Source organism: Ictalurus furcatus, chromosome 9, assembly GCF_023375685.1.
Source record: "Ictalurus furcatus strain D&B chromosome 9, Billie_1.0, whole genome shotgun sequence".
NCBI classification, from domain to species: domain Eukaryota; kingdom Metazoa; phylum Chordata; class Actinopteri; order Siluriformes; family Ictaluridae; genus Ictalurus; species Ictalurus furcatus.
The window spans coordinates 10245313-10271233 of record NC_071263.1 but is presented as its reverse complement, the minus strand read 5'-3'; the positions used below and the strand labels follow the sequence as shown (position 1 = coordinate 10271233).

Genomic DNA, 25921 nt, shown 5'->3' with positions numbered 1-25921 from the left:
AGATATAAAAATTTTCACTGATCAGCCATAACATTAAACCACTAACAGGTGAAGTGAAAAGCATTGATTATCTCGTTACAATGGGGTGTATGGTGGTTCTCAAAGTTGATGTGTTGGAAAGAGGAAAAATGGGCAAGCGTAAGAATCTGAGTAACATTGACAAGGGCCAAATTGTGATGGTTAGACGACTGGGTCAAAGCATCTCCAAAACAGCAGGTCTTGTGGGGTGTATGCAGGGGTTAGTACCTACCAAATGTGGTCCAAGGAAGTACAGCTGGTGAACCGGCGAAAGGGTCATGGGCTCCCAAGGCTCACTGATGTGTGTGGGGAATATAGGCTAACCCGTCTGGTTCGATCCCACAGAAGAGCTACCATAGCATAAACTGCTGAAAAAGTTAATGCTGGCTATGATAGAAAGGTGTTTTAGAATACACAGTGCATCTCAGTTTGCCGCGTATTGGGCTGTGTAGCCGCAGACTGGTCAGAGTACCCCGTCCACTGCCAAAAGTGCCTACAATGGGCATGTGAGCATCAGAACTGGACCATGGAGCAATGGGTTCACATTTTCTCTTACATTATACGTGTGGATGGCCGGGTGTGTGTGTGTGTCGCTTACCTGGGTAAGAAATGGCACCAGGATGCACTATGGGATGAAGGCAAGCTGGCGGAGGAAGTGTGATGCTCTGGGCAAGGTTCTGCTGGGAAACCTTGGGTCCTGGCATTCATGTGGATGTTACTTTGACACGTACCACCTACCTAAACATTGATACAGACCAAGTACACACCTTTATGGCAACGGTATTCCCTAATGGCAGTGGCCTCTTTCAGCAGGATAATGCATGGCAGATACCACAGCACACATTCAGAGGTCTTCTGGAGTCCATGCCTCAATGGGTCAGAGCTGTTTTAGTGGCACAAGGGGACCTAAACAATATTAGGCAGGTTGTTTTAATGTTATTGCTGATCGCAGGTTTATATTAATAATCACAGGTTTATATTAATGCACACGTTATTGTGCATTAATGCACACATTGCACACGTTATTGTGCATTAATCACAAATCACAGGTTTATATTAATGCACACGTTATTGTTTCTATATTAGTAAGTGTATGGTGGACGCTCCACAATAATCTAAGTCTAATAATTTTATTAGGAATGTTGTTATTTAACAAGAAATTACAAATAATCATTTGATTTGATTTATTAGACAAAAAAAAGTAGTGAAATACACTCATTTGTCAAGGATAGCACAATAAAGATAAAAACTTGTTTCCCTTACAGTCCTTGATGTAAAGAACAAACTTCACTCCTAGTGACAGGTTACTATGGCATTGCTTACTAAAATACAAACCTACAATAAGTTTCTACATTGGCAAAATTTACAATCACAATTTAACATCCACACAATACACAATACTGCAGCCTATCTAATAACCAACTTTTGACTTTCGAACTAAAACCAACCATATTTGAAATACTTTTAATATCCAGAGGCAACTTATTCCACACTTGAGCCCCTGAGTATTCGAAAGACCTACGACCTTACATAGTTTTAAAATGATATAATATAATATCCATGAGACTAGTATTATAAAAATGTCTCTCACTTACCCTAGAAAAATATGTATTAAAATAAGTAGGAGCTCTTTTATTAATTATTTTGTGTACCATTTTTAGTTTAAAATATGCTACTCTGCTTTCTATAGGTAACCAATCAAGATGTCTAAAATGGCATACATCAACATGTGTAAAACTACTAAAACCTAAAACCAACCGTATTAATTTATTTAGAGATTTCTGTAACTTATCCAACCATACACGAGACAGATCAGACATCCATGAAATGCATGCATTGATATGGAGAAGCTTAGTTTACTGAGTCTCTAATGTCAGAGCTTTGTAATAGTTAGTATTAATTTCTCAACCAATGAAGAGTCTTCAGGACAGAGGACTTCTCTGTAACCCGACAAGGAGCTTTTTTGCTTTATTACCTCATAGAGAAAGAAAAAAACAAGAGACTTTAAGAGTGAACAGAAACAGGAACTAGCTTGTTTTTAGGATGTTCTACACTATTAAATGTAACTATTAATAGACAAAAATGTGACGTCCTTTTCTGTGAAAATGTTTGTGATGGTAATTGTAACTACCCTTCACATGACATCAACCAGTCACTGATTATTTTCCTGTAACAGCAAAGTCTTGTTGTGTTTTAATCCTGGCCAGTGATACTACCGTCAATGAATAACTGAATAAATTAATGCATTCTGTTACACAGATGTATTGCACTGCAAAAAAATTATCATTATGTACGTCAGTAACTTTGCCAAGACAATTAAACCAATTGTGTACATGAATTGGTGAAATGAATTACATCCAATTGGAAATCACATTCTGCTGCTGAGGATGGCCCCACATGGACATCCTGAAGATCATTGAGATTATTGAATATGGTACTACTTAAAAACCATAAAGATGGCTTTCGATCGCAATGAACAGTTATGCTATGATGGCTTAGGACTGCAATTGCCATGAACAGTTCTGCACTCAAGTCTCCATCAGTGAACAGTGGAGTTCAACAAAACAGACTTCGTGTGTAAACTGTAATGAATTTCCTAGTTCAACTGCACTTTTTGACCATGTAGTACAGAGTTATAGAAGGGATTTATTTATAATTGCACTATCCTGTGTCACTCAGATGGCGATGGGTTGCTTTTTGAGTCTGGTTCCTCTCATGGTTTCTTCCTCATATCGTCTCAGGGAGTTTTTCCTTGCCACTATTACCTCTGGCTTACTCATTAGGGATAAATTTATCAATTTAAACTTTACATCCCTAATTTATATATTTTTCTGTAAAGCTACTTTGTGACAATGTCCATTGTTAAAAGTCCTGTACAAATAAAATTGAATCAAATTGAATTGTTATTACTTTTTGCTCAGAATGACAGTGTAAGCAATGCACACAATTCCTTCATGTGATCTACTTTGGGTATTCACCAAAAGCCTGGATGGTCTTGAGAGTTCATCTGGTTGACATTTAGCAGATTGTTCTGTTTGGTCAGATTGATCAAAGTGTTCTATATACAGTATAACACACCAAAACTTGACAAGGCATTTAACAACACATTCACACATCTGGAAGTATGCAGAGAATACAAGCCAAAGGAAGGATGAATGCTCAATAAAGGGACTTTATTGGATAGCCAGATGAGGGACCTCCACCCATTTTCACTCTTTCCATGTTCTGTCCTCATGCACACACAACAGGCTGATGTCAGACTGCAGGGGAGTAGCCAGGTCTGTAAAGAGATTCCGATCTCAGCCAAAAGAGATCAAGCCTCACCCGGCGTTCTGTCAACACAGGACCAACATATCGGGGCCATGTTAAAGGGAAAAAAAGAGTGAATTAGAGGAAGTAATAGAGAGACAGAAACAAACCCTTGGCATAATTGCAACCCTTGTGAAATCAACTCGATGTCCTAAATGAGTTCTACTAAGGAACAGACACCTGGTGTGCGTCCAGTCAATGTTTTTCTGTTAAACCACTTCTGCAGTTCTCAGGGTTGTTTCTTGGACTCTTGTCTTTCTGACCTCTCTCTCTCTTTTTATGGTTGAAAGGCATCTTGCCTTTCCTTCAATTGTGAAGTGTTGATGAAAACCGGATCTTTTCTGGCAATAACATACACACATCCTGGTTACACATTTAATTTGTTTCAGCATTTTTCCCTCTGATGGGTATTTAAACAATCACTACCCCCAAACCCCCTGCCGCCACACACACACATACACACACTAACACACAAACACAAGTACAATGTAGTTGAGGGACTTTTTACAGTATGTGTTAATCTAAACCATGTGTTAACACACACCTACAGAAAGCTTGTTTTTTTAAAAGCTCTTTTTTCTGTTTTAATGTTCCTGTGGTGTTGTATATAAGACAAGACCATGTACACAGTGCTTTGCATAAGTATTTGTACCTATATTAATTGCTTGTCTGACTAATACTTTCCATCTTCCATGAGATGTTCAAAGTACAAGTTATGTATATAAAGTTTGTGATATATATATAACATACATATAAGTTATATAGATTACAGCTCTTCTCCTATAATGCCTGATGAGGTTGGGGAACACAGTATAAACCTTGGGGTCTTCCAGGAACAGGTGAGTTTAGACTGATATCATGTGACATTTTAATTGCACATAGGTTGATTCCATTCAAGTAATTATGTGACTTCTGATGGGAACTGGTTGCACCACAGCAAGAATAGCTTGGGGGTTGGTGGGGTGTTTTTTCATGATTTGGTTGTAAATAATTTTGCAATCTATATTGACTTTTCAGCTACTTTATGTAAAGTCATGAAATAATCCAATGAAGTCCATTTCAGTTGCAAGTTGGTGAATACTTATGCAAGGTACTACGTATATACAGTGGGGGAAATAAGTATTGAATGCATCAACATTTTTTTCAGTAAATATATTTCCAATGAGGGTGTTGCCATTAAATTTTCACCAGACATCAGTATTCACTCAAGAAATCCACACATATAATGAATTCACAACATTAAAGTCCATAAATAAAGTTATGTACAATGAAGTGAAATGACACAGGAAAAAAGTATTGAACACACTGACTGAAATTTATTTAATACTCAGTGGAGAAGCCTTTGATTGTAATGACAGCTGCAAGACACTTCCTTCATGAATAAATTAATTGGTCGCAGTATTCAGGTGTGATTTTGGCCCATTCTTCTAAACATATTGTCTTTAAATTTGTTCAATTGGATTGAATTATATGTGTGGATTTCTTGAGTTAATACTGATGTCTGGTGAAAATTTCATGTGAATATCCTCATTGGAAATATATTTACTGAAAAAAATGCTGACACGTTCAGTACTTATTTCCCCCACTGTATATTTTTTGCAGTTCCAGAGTCTCATTTCTGTTTTGGCAGTGTAGTTAATTTGTTTGCCATTTTACAGTGCATCCGGAAAGTATTCTCAGCGCTTCACTTTTCCCACATTTTGTTATGTTACAGCCTTATTCCAAAATGGATTAAATTCATTATTTTCCTCAAAATTCTGCAAACAGTACCCCGTAATGACAACATGAAAGAAGTTTGTTTGAAATCTTTGCAAATTTATTTTAAAAAAATAAATAAATAAAAACACATGTACATAAGTATTCACAGCCTTTGCCATGACACTCAAAATTGAGCTCAGGTGCATCCTGTTTCCACTGATCATCCTTGAGATGTTTCTACAACTTGATTGGAGTCCACCTGTGGTAAATTCAGTTGATTGGACATGATTTGGAAAGGCACACACCTGTCTATATAAGGTCCCACAGTTAACAATGCATGTCAGAGCACAAACCAAGCCATGAAGTCCAAGGAATTGTCTGTAGACCTCCAAGACAGGATTGTATCGAGACACAGATCTTTGGAAGGGTACAGAAACATTTCTGCAGCATTGAAGCTCCCAATGGGCACAGTGGCCTCCATCATCCGTAAATGGAAGAAGTTTGGAACCACCAGGACTCTTTCTAGAGCTGGCCGTCCGGGCAAACTGAGCGTTCGGGGGAAAAGGGCCTTAGTCAGGGAGGTGACCAAAAACCCGATGGTCACTCAGAGCTCCAGTGCATCTCTGTGGAGAGAGGAGAACCTTCCAGAAGAACAACCATCTCTACAGCACTCCACCAAACAGGCCTGTATGTACAGAGACATCCTTGATGAAAACCTGCTCCAGAGCACTCTGGACCTCAGACTGGGGCAAAGGTTCATCTTCCAACAGGACAACGACCCTAAGCACACAGCTAAGATAACAAAGGAGTGGCTACAGGACAACTCTGTGAATGTCCTTGAGTGGCCCAGCCAGAGCCCAAACTTGAACCCGATTGAACATCTCTGGAGAGATCTGAAAATGGCTGTGCATCGACGCTCCACATCCAACCTGTTGGAGCTTGAGAGGTCCTGCAAAGAAGAATGGGAGAAACTGCAAAAAAATAGGTGTGCCAAGCTTGTAGCATCAGATTCAAAAAGACTTGAGGCTGTAATTGGTGCCAAAGGTGCTTCAACAAAGTATTGAGCAAAGGCTGTGAATACTTATGTACGTGTTTTTTTTGGTTTTTATTTTTAATAAATTTGCAAAGATTTCAAACAAGCTTCTTTCACGTTGTCATTATGGGCTATTGTTTGTAGAATTTTGAGGAAAATAATTAATTTAATCCATTTTGGAATAAGGCTGTAACATAACAAAATGTGGAAAAAGTGAAGCACTGTGAATATTTTCCGAATGCACTGTATAACAAAAAGTTAACATGTCGAGCATTTATTTGCTATGTGTTTTTGTGTGTGTGTGTGTGTGTGTGTGTGTGTGTGTGTGTATTTCAGGAGTGTGTGAACCCATGCTGCAACGCAACTACTTGTACTCTCAAAGAAGATGCTGTATGCGCCCATGGACAGTGCTGTGAGGATTGCAAGGTACTCGTTTGATCTGTGTCTGTCTCTCTTTTGACACACTCCCTACTCCTCTGTCTCTCCTCCTCCACATACTCATTCTCAGAGGAAAAAAGGGAAAGCGTGGAAAACGCATTCTCTTTGCCCCATTAGTGAGAGCAACATGAACTGTCATTTATACTCCAAAAGTGCACGCCGAATTTCCTCCAAGGGCTTCAGACACATAAATCAGTCAGCATAGTTCACTGACTGAACGAGGACAGAAATACTGAGCTGGCTTACAATCAGCAGTGCTTTTTGGCTGGCAAGGTCACACAGATATCTTTTGGCTCACAGCTTGGCTGACACAATTTGGCATGTGTTTTGTTGACTGTAAGCACTCATGAAAAAAAACATCTTGGAAATTAAGTCCAACAGTTGCAAATTCCTTAGTTTCTTTGTTTTTGCTATTATAGTATTTGTAGTTGAGGAAACACTCTGTAGCTCTATGGTTTGTGCCACTGGTGCTACTAATGGTATTTCTAATGGTATGTGTGACACTTCCTCTTGGTCCTTGATGTGTTTTGTGTTGTAGTGCTTGTATGTGTGTTTGTGGTCCACGGTTTTCCCTTTGTACTCTTACTGAAGATGGAAAAAAAAAAAGTCTCCAGTTAATTGTATATGTATATTAAAATACATTAAAATCTACAGTCAACAGAAATTCTTGAAAGTCTTGTAAAAACTAAATTGACTGTGTGACCATTACAAACACTTATTGGGGCAGTGGTGACTTGGCAGTTAAGGCTCTGGGTTACTGATCGGAAGGTCGGGGGTTCAGTCCACCGCATTGCCAAGCTGCCACTGTTGGGCCCTTGAGCAAGGCCCTTAACCCGCTCTGCTCCAGGGGCTCTGTATCATGGCTGACCCTGCGCTCTGACCCAAGCTTCCTAACATGCGAGGAAAAGAATTTCATTGTGTTCTAATGTATATGTGATCAATGAAGACTCATTATCATTATTGTCATGGAAAAGCCCAACAAACCCTAAAACTTCTCAGCATGCTCTAGCAGCCTTCAGGTGATCTCCTATTATATTATGTGTGTGCATGTTATTTTATGAATCCATCATGTTGTGCATCAGTGAATTTATCAAGTCATTCTTATAGCTATTCTTTATTTTGTAAAAATATGATACCAATTTAGCATGTTTGCCTTGTACCTCCAGGGTTGGAGGTTCAGCTCCCCCATAGTTTGCATGTTCTCCCTGTGCTTTGGGGTTTTCTCCGGGTACTCTGGTTTCCTCCCACAGTCCAAAGGCATGCATTGTAGGCTGATTGGCATTTCCAAATTGTCTGTAGTGTGTGAATGTGTGTTCGACTGTGAACTGTGATGGGTTGGCACCCCATATAAGATGTCCCCCACCTTGTGCCCCGAGTTCCCTGGGATAGGCTCCAGGCTCCCCTCAACCCTGTGTAAGATAAGCGGTACAGAAAATGGATGGATGGATGATATTATTGGCAACAATCATTATGTTGGACTTGGAAAAAGTAATGTATAGTATTTGGGGTAGATGTTATGTTTTGGTATTGGGCTTCTTTTGAGACGGAAACCTCGCAACCCTGGTATGTATGTGTTTCTGTGTGTGTGTGTGTGTGTGTGTGTGTGTATGTGTGTGTGTTTGAAGTTGAAGCCTGCCGGAACCCCATGCAGAGAGTCGAGTAACTCATGTGACCTGCCTGAATTCTGCACTGGTTTGAGTCCCCACTGCCCGGCCAATGTCTACCTGCACGATGGGCACGCATGCCACGCCATTGACGGCTACTGTTACAATGGCATCTGCCAAACCCATGAACAGCAGTGCATCACACTCTGGGGTCCAGGTTAGTCCTGAGCAGAGCTTGAATGAGAAGAAAAAGCTATACGCTATTCCTGAAATTTGCTGTAGCCCCTGTTAAAGCTCATGCTGTCCTACATTAGTGCATAAGTGTAGTCCTTGCTAATACTGCTACTATTAGAACCACCTTCAGTTTGGGTCCCAATGACCCATTTAACCTCTGAAACTCCAGCAGCAAGTTTTGGGAGGTCTTGGTGGCATGAAATCACATAAAATCTTGATTTTGTTCATTTCGTCGCAGACATTTTGACAGTATCTGATCAACTGGATTGATTGGTCTTATGTCTATTTTGCTATCCAACTACTTGATAAAAGCATGACATTTAATTATCGTGTGAGAAAAACATACTTAGCTTGCAAGATTTTAGCCATTTTTAGGTAGACAGACTGACTTTCACCAAATTTCCTTACCATTTCCATGTTTTGTTAAAATATATTTATGCTTTCTTAAGGTTAAGGTGCCATTGTATGTTATAGACATACACACAAATAATAATAACAACAACAAGAACAATAATAAAAATGTTACTAATAATAATAACAACAACAACAATAATAATAATAATAAACACATTTGGATGCTTATGCCATTCATGCAGCTAAAGATTGTAAAATACATTGTGGGATATATTGATAGACAGAGTTATATGTTGCCCATATAACATCCACATCATGCAGTGTTGTTTATTCCACTGGCTACTAATGTGACACAGGGCACAGTTTGAGACTTGTTTAAACGGTATTCCCTGCTGTCTGTTTTGAATTAAGAAATTGACCAAAAACCTAGATATTTTGTTAGTGTCATTCTGAATTAAGGATCAGAGTTAACTGTGTATTTTCTCTCTCTCTAGGGGCCAAACCTGCCCCTGGTATCTGCTTTGAAAGAGTGAACTCAGCTGGAGATCCCTATGGCAACTGTGGCAAGGATTCCAAAGGCTCCTTCGCCAAATGTGACGCACGGTATACCTTGTTCACGACACACACCACACAGCCAGGAATAGGGTGATGGCTTCATGGCATGTCTCACATGCTTAAAATAATGTAATATTACTAAGAAGTGGAAACAGTTGACCTGATCTGGTGAACTCACTCTGGATTTATACTACAATCAGACACAGAAGTGTTTTGTACTACTGTATATGAGTAGCACAGGCAGCCTTTCTGTCCATTTCACACACTTCCAATTCACTTCCATTCCATAAGTCACACTTTACGAACCCAGGTCTTGGAGTACCCCCTATCCTGTGCATTTTAGTGTACACACACTCACGTCAACTCAGGAAGGACTGGTAATTGGCTAATTAGTTAAATTAGGTATGTTGGGAACCCGTGCAAGCAGTCGAGGCAGTAATAAAACAACAGCATGCTTCACTTTTGTATCAAAAGCTATCTTGGAACAAAACAACAGTAATTATAATAGAGCTCTGTATAAAGTGTGATGCGAGACAGTAGGGCAATGAACAGACAGGATATTTGTGAGTTTTCTCATTGTTGATGTTTTACTAAGTATGACTTGGCTTCTATGCCTATGCAAAAAGCCAGTTTAACAAGTATGGCTGTAAAATCAGTCTTATAGATGTTTTAGTTGTTAAATTGCTAGCTTCTTCACACAGTTAATGTGATGCTTTGATCAAGTTGTTGGTTATGTTTTCAGCTGACAAATTATCCACAATGGACATGCACTGTTGCTTACACTGTAGACGTGGCAGCAGACAAGGTTTTAAAATGTTTAAATTTAGACTTTGGGTCGAACTGGGGTCCCTGTGTACCCACCGAGCCACCATGCTGTCCTGTGGTCATATTTAGTTGGAATGGAAACTTTAATTCCAACTTTGTCATTTTCATTTTTTGGGAATAACCAGATTTCAAAATAAGGTCTGATTGCAATACATGCAAATGGGAAACATATTACATTTCAGGAGAGCCTTAGTTTGCAGAAATTCATATAGTAGAAAATGTCAAATGTTCACCATGTGAAGTTATTTCCCAGGCCATAGCAGATATAGAAAGTAAGAGTGTGTTATTACATGATTGAAGGGGTGATAAATGGGGGGGAAAGCACACATAAAAAAGCAAATGGAATTGTATTTTGACAAATTAAAATGTGGATTAAAACACTGGTTAGAATGGAAGCATATACATTATATGGCCAGACATTTGTGGACCCATATGTGGTTTTCCCCAAACTGTTGCCACACAGTTGGAAGCACACAATTGTGTAAGTTATTTTTGTATGCTGTAAAATTACAGTTTCTCTTCAATGGAACTAAGGAAGTCAACCCTGTTCCAGCATAACAGTGCAACCTGTGGACAAACAAGCTCCATGAAGACATAGTTTGCCAAGGTTGGAGTGAAAGAACTTCACCTTCACCTTCACCTTCTGTGAAGGGCCTTCACAGAGCCCTGATCTCAACCCCACATCCTTTAGGATGAATTGGAACACCGACAGCACAAAGGCCTCCTCAGCCGACACCATTGCCTGACCTCACTAATGCTCTTGTGGTGGAATGAGCACAAATCCCCACATTCACACTCCAACATCTAGTGGAAAGCCTTCCCAGAAGAGTGGAGGTTGTTATAACAGCAAAAACTGGAATGGGATTTTCACCAAGCAAATATGGGTCTGATGGGCAGGTGTCCACAAACTTTTGGCCATATAGTGTATGTTCTGTGATACATGTCACTAGAACAGATTGATATGTGTGTGTGTGTGTGTGTGTGTGTGTGTGTTTGTTTTGAAACAGGGATGCTAAATGTGGCAAAATCCAGTGCCAGGGTGGTGCAAATCGACCGGTAATTGGAACCAATGCTGTTTCCATAGAGACCAACATCCCCCTGCATGAAGGGGGGCGTATCCTGTGTCGGGGGACACATGTATACCTCGGGGACGACATGCCTGACCCAGGACTAGTGCTGACTGGCACCAAGTGTTCTGAGGGCATGGTATGGCTCTGTAAAGCTTCAGGAAATGTTTCCCAAGCAAAGTCAATATTTAATCAGCAGAGTTGAAGTTTGAAACGAACATGTACTCAGTGTCGCATTCTCTGTGGATTTTTCCTCTCTATTACAGATGTGTTTGAACAGACAGTGTCAGAATGTCAGTGTGTTTGGAGTGCACGAGTGTTCAGGGAAATGCCATGGCAGAGGGGTAAGTAACACTAGCACACATGGGTAATCCAGAATGTTCCTTATATAACCTGCTTATGATTCTGAAAAGCTAAATGGCGTTTTCTTTTGCAGTATGGTTGAATGTAGAAGTTTGCATATCCATTGGTTTCTCAGTTTAAAAACAACAAAACAGAAAACATAAAATCTTTTTCTTTAGTAGCCTTTTTTTGTTGTTGTCGCAAGCTGTCATGTACAGTGAGTGGCAACGGATGCAAAAGCGGTTAAAGGCGTTTAATTTAAAGAGCAGGCAGGCAGACAAGTCCAAAGCATGAATCAATATCAGGAACAGGGAACAGGCAGAGGTCAGGTGATTTACAAACAGCATTGTTGGGATAATCCAAAAGCATAAACCAGGAAACAGGGCTAGATCAAGTACACAAGAAACATAACACTGAAAAGAAGTCTTGGTATGCACAGGCAGCAAAACACTGAACAATATTTTGCTCAGAACAAAGATACGTGAGGGTTTAAATACACAATCTAATCAAAGGGAAAACTAAGAACAAGTGTGAGTGATAATGTCATGTGAGGAGACAGGACAAGGGAGGAGACAAGACATTAAAAAAAGCAAAACACATGTGGCAAAGTAAACAAAACATGAAAAGACGGAAGTGAGCACTGTACCACTTCTGGCTCTTATGCATGCTGAGCGCTTCTGTATGCAGTACTGGGCGCAAGGGAGAAATCCCTGACAGATCCTCCCCAAGGGCACTACTCCTGCAGCACCTTCAGACATTCCCCCCAGTGGTCCTGCCCCTCTGGGCAAAATGTCTACACAAAACCTAAGGTCCCAAGGTAGACCTTAGCTCTCTTGTGGGCTTTTTCCAGCAGTGCTAGGAAGCACACATGGGCCATCTTGGTGGGTAACAGGCAGTGAGGTGGTGACAGGCTCGCCGGGGTCAGGTGGCGCGGGTGGGACAGGCTCACCGGGGTCAGGTGACAGGGCTGGGAAAGGCTCACTGGGGTCAAGAGATGGGGCTAGGACAGGATTGCTGGGGTCATGAGGCTTGGGAGGCTGCTTCGTCTGCCTCTGGAATTAATGGGTCTTGGGAGGCCTCAGGCAGGAACAGAACTTGGGAGGCTATATTGTTTGGCCTCATTGGCCTCAGGCGTATGTCTTGGGAGGGCGCCCCATCGGCCTCAGACGTGAGTAGGACTTGGGAGGACTCTGGAGGTAGTGTGCCTGAATACTGCAAACCCTGTTCAATCAAAACACTTAAATAGAACTTTTTCAACAGCATGAAGTTGGTTAAAAGGTCTTACATACTAACACACTATGCCAAAGTTGAAAGAAATTCCAGAAATGATGAGAAAGAAGGTGATTGAAATACATCACTCTGGGAAGGGTTAAAAAGCTATTTCAGAGGCTCTGGGACTCCACAGGACCACAGTGAGAGCCATTATCTCCAAATGGAAAAACTCAGCACAGTAGTGAACCTTCCTAGAAGTGGCCAAGCTTCCAAAATTCCTCCAAGAACATAACAGCTACTCATCAAGGAAGTCAGAAAAGAGCCAAGGACGACATCAAAGGAACTACAGGACTCTCTTGCTTCAATAAAGGTCACTGTTCATGACTCCACTATCAGAAAGACACTGGGCAAAAATGGCATCCATGGAAGAGTGGCGAGGTGAAAACCACTGCTAACCCAGAAGAACATTAAAGTTCATCTGAATTTTGCCAAAACACACCTTGATGATCCTCAAACCTTTGGGAGAATGTTCTGTGGATTGATAAGTCGAAAGTGGAACTGTTTGGAAGACAGGGGTCCCATTACATCTGGCGTAAACCAAACACTGTATTACGCAAAAAGAACATCATACCTACGGTCAAGCATGGTGGTGGAAGTGTGATGATGTAGGAATGCTTTGCTGCTTCAGAGCCTGGGCAACTTGCAGTCATTGAGTAAAACATGAATTTTGCTCTTTACAAGAAAATCCTAAAGAACAATGTAACTAAAGTGAGAATGAAACTAAAGTTCAAATGGATTATGCAGCAAGACAATGCTTCAAAGCATAGGAGTAAGTCCACCTCTAAATTAAAAAAAAAAAAGCTAAATTAAACTTCAATCAAATGAAATGCTGACGAAGTCTTTTTAACTACTGCACACATATTTAGCTATGGACCAGTGAAGCCCCACTCATGACATCAGTTTGCCAGGTAGGAGCAAGTTGACAAAAAAACATCTACTATGACTTCTCTTTAAAACTTGGTACTTTAATCTGCTCTGTAAAAATTCTCATCATTTTGCTCACTGCAGTAAAATGTTCTGCAACGTACAATCAATAACAGATCAGAGCTGTACCTAATATTATTGCTTCCCAGTTATAACCACATGCTCCAGTGGCTTCCGACAGCTGCTATGTTAACTTTAAATCGGTCTTCATTCCCCCACTACAGTTAAAGCACTCATATTTAATAGCTTTATTTATGTTCTACTTAAAGCACCATTCATCATCATTTGGCTCAGATGTACACCATGTTTGCCAGCAAAGCACTGAAATGTGAATACTATACATCCTGGCCAAGATCCGCCCCTGCACTGTCATCCACATCCCACATTCCCCCTGGGGGGTTTTATTTACATACGGTTTTATTTATTACTTCTTATTCCACTCTGAAAAGCAGGCACTTGCTCAGTGTTGAAGATAGAAAGATTCTTAGAAATTCTGTGTTTTCTGTCCATAAGCTGAGACAGATAAGACACATGCCAGGATCTTATAAGAACTTTTTTGTTGTCTCTTTGTGTTGTGTTTGAACAAATAGAGTTTTGTTGACGCAGGGAATTAGTGTTGCTTGTGATTAGTGATGCATGATGGGATGGAGTGTAGCAGTTGAAACAAACTAAAAGCTGATCTTGACGTGTTGCACTCCCTGATTATGCTGCTGGTATGGACCAGTGGACACCAGGACATAATGATGTTAGAGTGTCTTTGTGTTTGTGTTTCTTTATCCCTGAATCCTCAATCAAGCTCACTGCTCATATAGCTAATGAGTAGTGCTTTTCCTCAAACATAGAAAAGTGCGTGTGTGTATGTGTTGTATGTGTCAGGGAGTGTCTATCGAACTATAGTTCTCTTAACTCTCTTAACTTATAATTACTTTAGGCACTGACACACATGTACCCATACACTTTTGGGTGTGTCCCCCCCCCCCCCCCGACTTTTCTGAGATTTCAGGGTTATTCAGTCCCCTCTGAAACTATTGGAACAGTAAGGCCAATTCAGTTGTTTTTGCTGTAGACTGAAGACATTTGGGTTTGAGATCAAAACATGAATAGGAGAAGAGAGTTTAGAATTTCAGCTTTTATTTCCTGGAATTTATAAGTAGATTCGTTAAACAGCATAGAACATAGAACATTTTGGATCAGAGCACCCAATTTGTAGACAAGCAAAAATAATGGAACATGTGACTGATAAGTGTTTCTTGTTACCCAGGTGTGTCCTTTTAGATTGATTGTTTAAACAATAAATAGCTCTGAACATCTAATCTTGGGTTTAGCCTCCAGTTTCACCGGTGAAGACTGTGTATGTTGGATAAGCCAACACGAAGGCAGAGATCTGTCTATGCTGAAAAGCAATCCATTTTGAATCTGAGAAAAGAGGGAAAATCAATCAGAGGCATTGCATAAACATTGGGCATAGCCAATACAACAATCTGAAATGTCCTAAAAAAGAAAGAAACCATTGGTGTACTGAGCAACAGACACAGAATGGGTCAGCCAAGGAAAACAACAACACCAGTTATAGAAACACTGTGAGAGCTGTGAAGAAAAAACAAAAAAGGACTGTCAGTGACATCACCAACAACCTCAACAGGGCAGGGGCGAAAGTATCACAAACCACTGTTCGATAGCAGAAGTATGGAGGCCATACCACATTAGATGCAGACCACTCATCAACAGTAAGCATTGAAAAGCTAGAGTTACGGTTGGGGGGGAGTGGAAGGTTTTAGACTGGACAAGTTAAACACCTTACCTTAACCCAGTTGAGCATGCATTTCACCTCCTGAAGAGGAGACTGAATGGAGAAACCCCCCAAAACAAACAACAATTGAAAGAGGCTGCAGTAAAAGCCTGGAAAAGCATCACAAAAGAAGAAACCAACAATTTGGTGATGTTAGTGAGTCACAGGCTTGATGCAGTTATTGCAAGCAAGGGATATGCAATCAAATATTAAGTGTTATTTACTTTAATTTACTTCAAAGCTTATGTTCCTATATTTTTGCTCGCCTAAAAATTGGGTGATCTGATACAAAAGCTTTTATGTTTTATGCTGTGTAACACATCTAGATGTGAACACCAGAAATTAAGGCGGAAATTCTAAACTCTCGTCTCATATTCATCATTTCACCACAAACCCAAATGTCTTTGGTGTATAGCACTAAGAAATTAATTGGCCTTGCTGTTCCAGTAGTTTTGGGGGGACTGTATAAAGGGCTATACAGAGTATAACTTTTGCTGTCAAATTCTTAATTGCTTAGTTCCCTAGTGGTGAAAACATCACAAAGTGCAAAAAACACATAAGGCATGTAAGACACAAGATATAACATGCACAACAGTGCAATAGTACAACAGTACAAGACAATACAGAGCAGAGACAATGTCCTAATTTGGTGTGTGTGTGTGTGTGAGAGAGAGAGAGAGAGAGAGAGAGAGAGAGAGAGATGTGTGTGATGTGTGTGCTGTTGGAATGAGTGATATGATGTAATAGTCCAGTTACTCACAGATGCAGGTGTGTGTGTGTCCATAAAAAGGAGATAAAGGAAATTATGCCTAATCAGAGGTCCCATTCAGAGCCCTAATCACTTTTGGAATGTAGCTCCCCCTGGCTTTACCCTTTCGGTTTTGAAAAAGAAGCGCATCACGTTTACAAAAACTCTTTAATTTATAAGGACTATCTTGGTGATCCTGACAAGGTAAGATATCTCTGTCTGTTTTTGTTTGGGTTTTTTTTGCTTGTTTTCCTGTATAATCAGGACACACTGGTCCTGATATTTCACTGTGAGTGAACACACACATACAGCTGAGACCCATTACCTCCTGAAACCCCGAGAATGCTCTCTGAAGCCTGAGGTGAAGCGTGACCTGTCCTCTGTATGTTTTAAACATCAGTGGCCGCTCCTAAGCCTCTCAGCATGACCAAGGAAATGCATGAAGTTCTGAAAACACACATCAAATGCAATGGAATACACTGTATTGCACTTTTATGTTCATGCAGATTTTCATACAGTGCTGTGAAAAAGTATTTGCCCCATCCTTATTTGTTATGTTTTTGTGTGTCATACATACAAAATTGTTTCATTTTTTATTGTTTCATTTTATAAATGAAAACAAAGATAAAACAAAGGCAACCTGAGTAAACACAAAATACAGTTTTTAGATGATAATGTTGTTTATTGAAGCAAAAAAAAGTTATCCAATACCAACCCCATATTTATTAATTCCACAAATCTATGAAACTGCATTCATAATGGAGTTCAGCTGGACTAGACACAACCAGGCCTGATTACTGCAAACCCTTTTCAATCAAATCAACACTTAAATAGATCTTTTTCAACAACATGAAGTTGGTTAAAAGGTCTTACCCAGTAACTCATTGTGCCAGAATTGAAAGAAATTCCAGAAATTATGAGGAAGAAGGTTATTGAAATACATCAGTCTGGGAAGGGTTACAAAGCTATTTCAAAGGCTCTGGGATTCCAAAGGACCATACTGAGAGCCATTTTCTCCAAATGGAAAAACTTGGCACAGTAGTTAACTTTCCCAGAAGTGGCCGACGTTCCAAAATTCCTCCAAGAGCACAGCAACTATTCATCTCGTCTTTAGTCCATAATTTGAAAATCAAGCACAACTGGATTGTGCAACAAGACAATGATCCGAAGTATAGGAGTAAGTCCCAGTCCTAGAAGTAAGTGAATCTCCAGTTGTTATTGGAAGTGTTTGGTTGCAGTTATTGCTGCTAAAGGTGGCACAACCAGATTTTAAGTTTAAGGGGGCAGTTCCTTTTTCACATTGGTGATAGGTGTTGGCTAACTTTTTTTTCCTTCAGTAATTTTTTTTTAAATAAAAACTGTATTGTGTATTGATTGCCTTTGTTTTATGTTGTCTTTCGTTTGGAAAAAACAGAAGAAATCCTTTTTCACATCAAATACTTTTTCACAGCACTGTACTTCATTAGATCTTATAGTGGTTCTTCATTGACAGTATGGGAAAATTACACCACTGTGTTTACAGATAGAATGTGATGACGTTCCAATGAACATTTGACTTAACAGCAAAAGTAGCAGCAAGGTGATTAGTGAAAAGTTGAAAATTCATGCATAAAATTCCAGCACCCCCAATGTAAAATTCCTTTCTTCGTTCCTGGGGTCATATTAATGAGGAACCCAGTATAGAAGTAGTGGAGACAGCAAATGCTGGATTCCAAGTTCCAGAATTTAATCAGAAAATAAATCTTTTGTCACACAGTGATTATAAAGATTGATGTGCTAGTTGTTCAAGGTGGATTTTGTCCTTTAACCCCAGTCTGCTTTGTGTCTGCAGGTCTGTAATAATAAGAAAAACTGCCACTGTGAAGCTCATTGGGCACCTCCATTCTGCGAGACGACAGGGTTTGGTGGCAGCGTGGACAGTGGACCAATGAGATTGGCAGGTAGAGTAGTGAACAGTTATTATACGCATCCTATACACAATATGCAACATGTAACTACCAATGCACTGACTTTTTTCATTTTCAAAACCAATAATAGAGCTGTAAGAATCAAAACCTAATACTGGTCTGATTCTTCATAATCAAAGGCAGCTGTCTGCAAGCTTCTGTTGTTAACTGTTATGTGAAACAGCAGATGAATGATAATGTAGTTGGTGAATTTTATGTTCAATGAGAGAAATGCGCCATGTCAGTAGACACTACACTCTTTTACAGCATGAAAAAGTCACTGGATGAGAAAAATAAATCAAATCTGATCCAATACAGATCCAACTTTTAGAAGTTCATGCCTCCCTATATGTAACTCAAGGAACTCTCTCTCTCTCTCTCTCTCTCTCTCTCTCTCTCTCTCTCTATATATATATATATATATATATATATATATATATATATATATGACATGCTTAAAGTTCAATTTTGCTCTCTCAGCATGTAATGTTTGTAATGTTGTATCTGCAAAACTAAAAATAAGTCAAGAAACATTGAGGACTGCTTGTGCAAACTAACGTGATTTGAAATCAGTCCACCACTGACCTGACCATTTTAAATCATCAGTCTATTAATAATATTCATTTGTGCCAGTAATGATTACTAATAGGGTATAATATGAGAAATAGGCCTGTTCTTTTCGCTGTGCTTTCTTTGATTGATGAGCGACTATTTTTAACAAGGAATATGTAAGACTTTTATGTTTGGCAGTTTGGCCAAAGTAGAGCTGTAGCCATATTTCCATTTAACTTGGCAGCTTTTACATAGCAAATACAATTCCTGCATAAACTAATGCTCAGGCATGGTCAATGAATAAGTACTTATTTTGTCAAACCTAATCTAATGTAATATGTGATTGGCACAGATTAGAATTACAACACAGATAAGAATTAGAGGAATATTCCAGTGTTTTTCAAACCTCAACTCTATCTGGGCTGATTACAACTGACAGAAATTTTGACGCATTACTCTGTACTGGGAAAAGAACTGTAAAATCAGTTTATGTGAAACTTATAATGGAATTTTAAGAGCAATTGTTGTGGCAGTCAATAACCTTTTGTTCATTTCTTGGTACAGAGAAATATGTCAATTTCTGTCAGTGGTAATCACCCCTAGGCTACAGATGATTGAGATAGAGGAAAAACACCAGAATATTCCACTAATTCCCTTGAATCTCATGCCTGTATTATTGTGTGTAAAAGTCACATATTCTTACATCTTCCCTTTTTTTTATTCACACACAAGGGGCTAGAGTTACTTATGGCAAAACCAATCAAAAAAGGCTGGTCTGTTGGCGGTCCAGTGCACAATTGTCACTGACTTTCTTGCACTGATGTACAAGGCCAGCCTTTCAATTAGAGTATTTAAATAACTGAGTTTCTTGATGTCAGAAAATGACAATGAGCAAGTGTAGGCGAGTTTTGAACCACCATTGACTGGTTGCATTCTGTGTGTCTCCCCTCTGTGCCGTTCTGTACCTTAGATGTGCGTGTGTGTGTATTAATGTGTGTATTGTCCTATGTGATGTCAGCTGATAGTCGGCCCGTCACCACAGGCGTGCTGGTCACTGTGTTCTGCCTGTTTGCGGCTGGCTTGCTCATCTGCTTGAAGAGGAAGACTCTGCTCCAGCTGCTCTTTACTAATAAGAAGAGCACGATTCAGAAGCTCAGGTATGGCCAGAAACATGGCAAAAGGTGTATCATTCAGCATGAACTGAGCGCATGCTAATTATCCACAGCCCACATTTTGTAATGTTACAACCTGGATCTGAAATGGAATTGGGAAAATATGTCATGAAGCTATCCCCTCAGTGAAACATTGTGGTAGTATCATGTTGTGGGGATACTTTTAATCAGTGGGGGCTGGGTTGAGGGCCAAGATAGATAGAGCCAAATACAAAGAAATTCTAGACGAACCTGTCCCAGTTTGCAGGAGACTTGAAACTGGGGAAGAGGTTCTCCTTCCAACAGGACAATAACCCTAAGCATATTGCCAAAGCTATAATGTAGTGTTTTAAAACCAAGAATCTGAATGAGTTAGAATAGCCCAGTCAAAGCCCATGTAACCTTACAGAGCCTGAGCAATTTTGCCAAGAAGAAGGGGCAAAAATATCCAAATCCAGATGTGCAGAACCGATAGAGCTATATCCCAGAAGACTTGAAGGTGCAATTGCCGTATTGATATATTGTGCAAATCAAATGGTAAAATTCACAATTATAACTACAAAAATTTGTGTGTTGGGGTGGGGGTTACAGAGATCAAGGTGGTTACTCTTACAGTTTCTGTCCTTTTTCTGTTATTCTGTAGATCAGTGGGATGGAGAAGATCGGCCAGTCCATCACACTCACAGCCTGTGTACAGAGACTCTCCCCAGCACAAATCCCCATCTGGAACTGCTAACTGTAGGTTAGATAAGGTACGTAGGATTAATTCTGTACACGCATCCATACATACTCATACACATGCACACAAAGACCAGTTTCATTTCATTGTACTTCTGTATCTCCAGTGTTTTTGGGCTTCGTGAAATTAGTGGAATTATCCAACCTAATTTAGATAAAGCTTATTGTAATAAACAAGATGCTGTGAAGGTGTATCGCTGATTTATTCTCTAGGTTTTTTCCAAGAAAATGTCTTTAACCTATGCAAAATGCACATCTCACTGAAGTAGCACCTCTAGTTCAATTCACTGTAAAATAGATAGAATTTTTTTTTTTTTTTTTTTTTTTTTTTTTAAAAACAGTTTGTTTTTATGACCATAGCATGCTTAAAAATGGGTTTCTCTCTGATTTTCTAAAAATGAACTTCTGTAGCAGATCTCTGTTGCACTGCAATCACATGCAATTATGTAAATTATTTAGCTGAAGGCAGCTCATTGGACCAGAGACTACCTACAGGGCTAGAGACTTTAGAACATGAAGAGAGACTTGCCAGACTTTCATAGACTTTTTTCAGTCAGTGACTAAAATAGAAAGGTAAAAGACAAATGGATAGAAAATATCCTCCTTGTGTATCGTTTATTCAAAGTCATTGTCTCTAGTCAAAAGTGGTAACATGAAGTGTCACTACAAAACAAACCATAACCACTTCAAATTGCTTTATTTATAGCCATGAACTAATCATAGATGGTTAAGGTAACTCGTGTCACCTTTCAGTCATGTTAGTTGCTTATCCCTCTACTGCATTAATTATTACATTTATATCAAAATGTTTTTATAATTTTTTATGTTTTTATGTTTGTTGGTAAATTGTTGCCATATGGCAACAGTGTGCAATGGTGGAAAGTATCATGTAGTCAAAAATAACACAAAATGTATGAGATTACAATTCCAATAACAGCATTTTCCAGACTATAAGTTGCAGAATTTTCCAGTTACATGGGAACATAGTAGTTTTCAATTATTGCCTATCAAAAAATTGGAGATAAATTAATTATTGGCAACACCATGCAATAAAGAGTTATGCTAAACTTTGCAAGCAAGTCATTCCGTGTACCTGGACCTTCACAAATTTGAGCTGAATACTCCTGCCCTAGAATGTAATTTTTTTGTATGTGTTTGATTAAATAGCAGTGTGCTATAATATTCATGTGTGCATGGCTGACAGAGAGACAGATAAAATGTGTGCTGACTCATTCATACACAAAGCAGTTGAAGTACATGTTGAAGTGTTATTGTTGAAGTGTTACTGTGGCAGAGGCACACACAAAGGTTAAGCATCAGAAAGCAAAGTTCAAATGAACTATACAGAGAGATGGCTTTATATGGCAAAACAGAAATGCTAACAAAGTATAGCATTCATCAGATTCTCTCTCCCCATTTCTCTCTCTCATGGCCTCATTCTCTGTCTTTAGCCCTGTCATCTCAGTGCCGAGCCTCTTCTGCCTCCTACTACATTCCACCCTCACAGTCTGCGACGGTTTCCTCACTGCCCTGCTCAGTGCCAACCCCTCCACATCAGCCACCCCATTCCAATAACGCTGGGTCTGGGTGTGACTGCTGGTCTACTGGCTCCGCCCCCCGTGCCTCCCCACAGGCCTCTGCCCAGACACACTCAGTCTCCCGTGAGAGCATCTCCTTTCTTTACCCTCCCACGACAGCCAGTCTTCATGGCCAATCAGGTGAGCTCTCACATGCACTGAAGCATGAAAGTTTTATATTTATATGCAGCACTTTAGACCCTGTACACACAACGGCCTCAAGGCAGATGTACACAGGACACTGCCAATAGCAGTTGCCATTCTGTCACCTGTCATGCTTAGGAACCTTAAAAGGTTAAATACGCAAGTGTTAACAGTTAATGAAGGCAACGGTAAATGATGTTTAAGGTTCATTTGCACAAGGTTCATTTGAATTTTTGAAAGAAACTCACTCTGTAGAAATACTGCTGCTGCACACCATTGTCTAATGTATCTGACAATTATTGTTTATCCATATGCAACTATAAATTTTTGAAGTGCACAGTTGTTTATAGAACTGAGAATGCATAAAGGCCCCCAGCAGTGCCAAAACATATTAATGCTTAATGTTTTTTATTTTATTTTAGTGTATTCAACATTTAAAATGCCAAAATGAAAATAAAAAATGTGTCTACTTGTGTACAGTTCTCTCTTCATCCACAGCAGTAGCAGAAACTTCAGTAGTTTATGGTCAGACATACTGTATATAAACTTATTATTTATGACACTACCAAGATTTAAAAGAACAGCACTGCAAATATTCATAGGCCAGGGGCAGGCAATCAGCCAGAATACCATCATCATTTAATTAAGCATAGGTATAGCTAATTAGCTACCTTTATGGAGGTTATAGCATTGCTAAAATCTCTTTTTAATTAGTCAATAGCTATGTTTAAATCCATATATTTTTATGCAAATTTTAGGATATTGCATTAAAAATACGCTGGATGGAAACACCAGATGCAAATAAAATTTACATTTACATATGCCATTTGGCATGTGCCCTTACAGAAGTGCTTTGAAGTTTCTACTAATAAATACATCCCGATACTGATTCATTAGGTCACGGACTAAGAATACCATCAGTCTTATAACTCTGTTGGGAAGTAATATAGTAAGAAAAGCACAGATAACAATAATATTTTAATGAAAAATGCTAATTTGAGTACTTTAGGAAGCGGTAGGTCTTTAGACGTCATTTGAAGACCAACAGTGACTCAGCTGTTAGGGGAAGTTCAAGTGCTAGAGGTTCAGAGGGAGCATGGTGCAGTGCGCGGTGTGATAAGTGATTTGAGGTAAGTGGGTGCTGGTCCATTTTTGGCTTTGTAGGCAAGCATCAGAATTTTAAATCTGATTCAAGCAGCTACAGGAAGCCAGTGGAGGGAGAGTAGCAATGGGGTGGTGTGGGAGAACTTATGAAGGCTGAAAACAAGTCAAGCAGCTGCATTCTGGATCACTAGTAGAGGTTGAATGGCACTCCGAGGCAGACCAGTCAGGAGTGAGTTGCGGTAATCCAGTATCGAAATAAGAAGAGCTGAACCGCCATCTGAGTGGCCTTATGTTGTAAAGAAAAAATCGACCTGAGCGTGTCAGATTAGCAGTGTGAGAGGAAAAGGACAGTTGATTGTCTATGGTTACCCCACGGCAGTATTCGACAGAGAGATTAGAGAGGTGTCCAGAGAGATCGCCAGATCCTGACATGGTGAACCGCAGTCCAGTTTTGCTGGGATTAAGTTTCAGCTGATGAGCTGCCATCCATGATGAGATGTCTGCCAGACATGGTGAGATATGAGAAGAAACAAGAGGATCTGAGGGATGGAAAGAGAGGATGAGTTGAGTGTCATCCGCATAGCAGTAGTATGAGAACCCATGTGAAGATATGACCTCACCAAGAGATCGAATATAAATGGAGAGGACCAAGTACTGAGCCTTGTGGGATACCACAGGAGAGTCTGCATAGAGCAGATGTGGATCACTTCCATGTCACCTGGTATGAGTGACCTTCCAGGTAGGAAGCAAACCACTGCCATGCTGCACCATGAATTCTGAGACTCATGAGGGTGGACAAGAGAATCTTGTGGTTGACTGTGTCAAATACTGCTGAAAGGTCGAGGAGAATGAGGACTGATGACAGTTTGGCTGATTTAGCAGCATGTAGCTTCTCAATGACAGCCAAAAGTGCAGTCTCTGTGGAATGTGCAGTTTGAAGCCAGACTGGATAGGATCTTGGAGGTTGTTCTGTGAGAGGTAGAGAGACAGTTGATTGTAGACAGTGCGTTCAAGGATTTTACAAAGAAAAGAGAGAAGCGATACTGGTCGGTAGTTATGGATGTCAGAGGGATCCAGAGTGGGTTTCTTCAGAATGGGAATAACCCTTGCTTTCTTGAAAGCAGTCGGTACATGACTAGACGATATGGAGCCATTGATGATAGTCGTGATGAAGGGGAGGAGGTCTTGTGAGATGGTCTGGAGCATTATGGAAGGGACTGGATCCAATGGGAAGGTGGTAGGATTGCAGGACAAGATGACCTGCAGGATCTCTTCTGTTGCTAGATTAGAAAAATGTGCCAATGAAGGAGAAGGGGAATCCTCAGTGGGTGGTGTAGGAGTTGGGGTAGAAGTGAAAGTCTGGCAGATTATTTCAATATTCTCATCATAAAAGGTGGCAAACTCTTCAGCAGTCAGGGAGGACAGAGCAGGAGGAGCTGGTGGGTTGAGTAGTGTAGAAAAGATGATGTGGAGCTTGCAAGGGTCTTGTGTGTACTTTTCCAACTTTTCCTTGTAGAAGGCAGTCTTAGCAGATGTCACTTCAGATGAGAATTTGGACAGGAGAGAGCGGTAAGAGGCAAGATCTGTGTCAAGTTGGGATTTCTTCCACTTTCTCTCTGCTGTTGATAGTTCTCTCTGATTGCTGCATAACACATCCCACAACCAAGGAACAGGGTAAGAAAGCTTCCTAGGTTTAGAGGATAGAGGGCAGAGGAGGTCCATGGATGAGGAAAGTGAAGAGAGTGTCTGTAGCTAACTGCAATGGTAGGGAGGAAAAGGAGTCAGGGACTGAAAGGGGTGATGGGGTGCAGGAAACTATGGAGGAAGGAGGGATAGAATGGAGATTTTGATGGTAGGAGAGAAGTATTGATAGCTGATTTTAGGCAGGATAGGGAGGGTGATGGTAAAGGATACCAAGTGATGATCAGAGGTGTGGAGTGGGGTAACATTGATTTCTGTAGCTGGAGAGCGGTGACTGAAGACCAGGTCCAGGACATTTCCTCCCTTGTGTGTGGTTGGGCAGCTATTGAATATCAAGGAGAAGGAATGCAGAAGAGGGAGAAGGCAAGAGGACTCGAGCTTGTCAAAGGGGAGATTGAAGTCTCCAAGGACTGTAAGAGGGGTGCTGTCGGTAGGGAAAAGACTCCATTTCTTCAAGAAAGTCTCCTAGGAGACCAGGAGAGTGGTATATGACATTGAATAGAAGGTTGATCGGGGAGGTAACTGTAACTGGATGGAATTCAAAGGATGAGATGTTGAGATGAGACTGGGAGAGAGCACCATCTCCGAGACAATAGCAGACCTGTACCACCACCCCTGCCAGTTTTTTGTGGAGTGTGAGAGAAAACATAAGCAGAGAATAGAGAAGCAGGTGTAGCAGAGTTCTGTGGAGATATCCATATCTCAGTTAGTGCAGAAAGTCAAGAGAGTAATGGGAAGCTAAAGCTTAGATGAAATCAGCTTTCTTTACAGCAGACTGGCAGTTCCAGACCTACCACT

At 40.2% G+C, this 25921-nt stretch overlaps 1 protein-coding gene across 1 annotated transcript in view; it reads left to right on the top strand.

The window, feature by feature from the left end:
* The window catches only part of adam12b (ADAM metallopeptidase domain 12b), a 175725-nt gene that overhangs the window by 143241 nt on the left and 6563 nt on the right, over positions 1-25921 (top strand). Inside the window, exons 13-21 of the mRNA XM_053633490.1 lie at positions 6395-6484; positions 8122-8317; positions 9183-9291; positions 11076-11274; positions 11402-11479; positions 18042-18150; positions 19727-19865; positions 20503-20611; positions 22049-22315. Of these exons, the coding sequence (XP_053489465.1) occupies positions 6395-6484; positions 8122-8317; positions 9183-9291; positions 11076-11274; positions 11402-11479; positions 18042-18150; positions 19727-19865; positions 20503-20611; positions 22049-22315 (1296 nt within the window). The remainder of the gene's footprint in view (positions 1-6394; positions 6485-8121; positions 8318-9182; positions 9292-11075; positions 11275-11401; positions 11480-18041; positions 18151-19726; positions 19866-20502; positions 20612-22048; positions 22316-25921) is intronic.